A 3,950-nucleotide genomic window follows, 5' to 3' on the forward strand; every position below is an offset into this window, starting at 1 on the left:
TTAATTGTATAAAAAATTGAGTCCCAGTAAAATGAGTTGGTTTTCTTATATTTACATTGTATAATAGTTTTTAATGTGATGAACAAAAGATGAAGACAGGTTCAATAATTGATAGTTTTTTATTTATGATGTTTCAAAGGTGCAAAATTTGTGCTCGCACAAGCTATGTAAGACTATAGAAGCTATGTAAGACTTCTACTCTTCTACTTCATATTTCTCACACGATGTCTCACATAGCTTCTAGTAATAAGAAATTCATAAAACAATAGAAATCTGATATAAGCGATTCCAAAATTCATTATCTTCAATTTTGGAATTACTCTGTTAACTCGTTTCGTAAGCGAATGTAAAATTGTTTCATCATCACTTCTTCATTAGCGTTTATTGTCAATATTCTTTAATTTATGTAAATATCTTTACATTTTAATGTACTGATGATGGTCAAATCTTGACCAAAAAACATTTATCTTATCATAATATAATTTTAAATATATGATTTTCGATGAAAATATCTAGTGCTGTGGCTGTATGCTCCCTATTATTTATAAGAATTTAATGTTTAATTTAATGTTTATTTAAAACCTATTTTTTTTTCAAAACAATGAAGTGTTGTAATCTGTTGTCATCGGATTCGTGTTCAACAAGCAAGAATACATTGAAAATAATTATTCACACTCGAGTTGCAAAAAAAGATCAAATTTTGTTGGACAGATTGTGACATGAGAAAAACGTTATATTCAAATTGCTATAACTCCTAAACAAAAAATCATACCGTTATGAACCAAAATAATTTTCAAAGTTAAAAGTTAATACTGATATGTAGCATTAATGAAATTAAACAAAAAAATTAGTTGCCGGTGTTACAACATTTTAAAGCCGTGAAATCATCGTTCGGCCAATTTTTCTCAAAATTGTGACATGTTATCCAACATTTGCCAATGAGTATGTTCAATAAATAAAAATACATTAAAAATGACCATTCACACTTGTATTACAAAATAACTGTTGGACAATGTAATTAGTATGGCAATTTTTATATGAAATATTCATAATAATTATTATTTTTTATCTACTTGAGTAAACATCAAAATTGTTCAAAACATGAATAATAATATTAATACACATGCAATTACAAAGCATTTTTAATACTAAATTTATAACATATTTATAAATACGGATAAATACTTTCTCATAAAACTAATATTATATTACAAAGAGAATAAACTCTCCGATAAAACGAATTTAATATATACACGTTTCTGTTTTTTATGAAAAAAATCTATATATAGATTTTATTTTCATTACTTATACATCAATAATTAAATACGATATATTAAAATACAGTTTTGTTAATAATTCTCAGAAACTTTAATAACTTTAATAACTTTTTATAACACTACTCAAGGTTTAGAAAAATTTTAAAAATACAAAAGCTTCAATTATTCTTTAATGTTATAGTCAATATTAGTACTCACATTAAATTGAATATAAAAAGTAAGATATATATATATTTATATATGTATATAATTTTATGGAAATTTAATTTTGCAGGTGTTTATCGTTCGAGCATAAAAGACATCTATATTGATATAAACTACATTCCAGACTTGCATAACATTGAAAAAACTGATTGCACTTTGGTCCTAGGAGGAGGTATAACCTTTACCGTAGCACTACAGACATTTCAAAAATATTCATACGACATCGGATTTAAATATCTAAGTCAGTTGGCTCAGTATGTAGAAATGATTGCAAATGTTCCCGTGCGAAATATTGGTACCATAGCCGGGAATTTAATGCTGAAATATCAGCATAAAGACTTCTCATCCGATTTGTTTTTGATGTTAGAGACTGTCGGTGCTCAAGTACACGTCTTAGAAAGTCCCTCCCAAAAGAAAAGTTTATATTTGTGGGAATTTCTAAACCTCCCCGATATGCACCATAAAATTATCTATAGCATTGTGTTACCATCGCTAGATGATTTCAAGTACGTATGCAGATTTTACAAGGTCATGCCTATAGCCCAGAACGCCAAAGCTCACGTCAACGCCGGCTTCCTCTTCAAACTTGACCTTGACGGCAAGGTAACGAAATCTTTACGTGTTAGTTATATTATTTTATTATTAATTACTCACTTATTTTTAATTTGCTTCAAGTTTTATTTGTTGATATTTACAATATTTTTTAAAAAGGTATTGGAGTTGCCTAACATTATCTTCGGTGGCATCGATACGAATTTTCTTCATGCAAAAAAAACGGAGAAAGTTTTGGTAGATAAATCTATCATCAAAAATCTACGTTCAACGCTTAAAGAAGCCTTGGATACATTGCATAGCGAAGTGTATCCTAATCATGTGCTACCGGATTATTCGCCGAAATTTCGCAAGATTCTCGCAGAAGGATTGTTTTACAGATTTATATTAAACATAAATCTGAACAAACCTAATAATATAAGTCCATTTTATCATAGTGGAGGTACTTTATTAGAACGAGGTCTTTCATCAGGTATACATAAAATATCCAGAACGTTTATGAAAATATATATTCATTATAAATATTTATCACGATTCATGCGACTAATATACTTATAAAGAGGTAAGATATACAGTGGTCAAAAGTTTCCGACCAGTTCGATTTTCTTCTATAATTCTTATAAAACAAAGAGTTAACAAATAAATATTTTTTAATGAAGAAAGGAAAGTTAAAATAGTATCATTGATATAGTTTATATAGTTTATTAAAGCAATATGAATTTTATTTACAAAAAAATTCAAAATTTACGGACAAAAATTCCCGACTGCATAGTTTTTTGTATTTTGTGGCGCTGTATCTTGTATCTCCGGCCTTGTGGCGTTTTTCACCCTGATTACAATTAAACAAAAAGGTCAATTTGTAAACAAGATGGCTCCACACAAATATTCAACTGCATGAAACCATTTTGCAACTCTGGAAACAAGAGAAAAACTCATGGACTATTGCATCAATAATAGAAATAAATAGACATTGAAAAATCAACGGAGATTGATCTTACAAAATATCACTCAGGATATGATTTAAAAGACAAACATCGAAGTGATTGTCTATAGAAAACAATTTTTCGAGTAGATAAGGTTATCAAAGGAAGTCTACTGCGGAAAGATAGCTAAGAGAGCCTAGAAAAATAGCAAGTAATATCGCTTGCAAATTAAAACAAGAAAATCATGTTTCGACACACAGTTTCGAAGCGATTGAACGATTTTGATCTAATGAGTCGCGTTGATGTCAAAAAATCTTTCATTAGTAAAAAAAAATCAAAAGGCCCGATTAGATTTTAAGCAACAGTGGACTCCGGAGGATTGGAAGAGAGTCACTTTTTCGGGCGAATCGAAGTTCAATTTGTTTAGGAGCGATTCAGCCTATGGACTTGATCAACTCGTTCACATTGAAGGAATAATAAACAACCCATATAAGGAAATAATCTCCTTCCATATTCGAATAATTTTATGTCAGAAGTATGGATATTTCAGCATGATAATAATCTCAAACATACGTTGAAGTTAGTGAAAGATTGGCTAGCATCGAACAGAATTCAGATGCTGAAGTGACCAGTTCAATCTCTCTCATCAGACCTTCCAATAGAAAATTTATGGAAAGAGCTTGGACATCACGTTGGGAGTTGAAATCATCCAAATTAATTTGCTTCAACATTTATAGGAAGAATGGAATCGAAAATGTCGTCTGATTTTTTGAAGAAACTGATTCAGTTAATCAGTGCCATAGTGCGCGTTGCGAGGATATTATCACTAAAGAGATGGTGATTAAATACTAAAATCATGGATTTAAGATACTTTTTTGTTAACTATCCACCGTACATAAAAGATTTTTTCAGCATTAAAAAGTGGCCAGGAACTTTTATCCACGTAAATTTTTTTTGTAAATAAAATTATAAATATAAATAAATATATATAAAT

General features: G+C 29.2%; 1 protein-coding gene across 1 annotated transcript in view; it reads left to right on the forward strand.

The window, feature by feature from the left end:
• Positions 1–3,950, forward strand: part of LOC108688840 (xanthine dehydrogenase 1-like) — a 15,490-nt gene that overhangs the window by 2,278 nt on the left and 9,262 nt on the right. Inside the window, exons 6-7 of the mRNA XM_018195308.1 lie at positions 1,552–2,084; positions 2,193–2,505. Coding sequence (XP_018050797.1) covers positions 1,552–2,084; positions 2,193–2,505 — 846 coding nt within the window. The remainder of the gene's footprint in view (positions 1–1,551; positions 2,085–2,192; positions 2,506–3,950) is intronic.

This window comes from Atta colombica, unplaced genomic scaffold (assembly GCF_001594045.1).
Source record: "Atta colombica isolate Treedump-2 unplaced genomic scaffold, Acol1.0 scaffold242, whole genome shotgun sequence".
NCBI classification, from domain to species: Eukaryota; Metazoa; Arthropoda; class Insecta; order Hymenoptera; family Formicidae; genus Atta; species Atta colombica.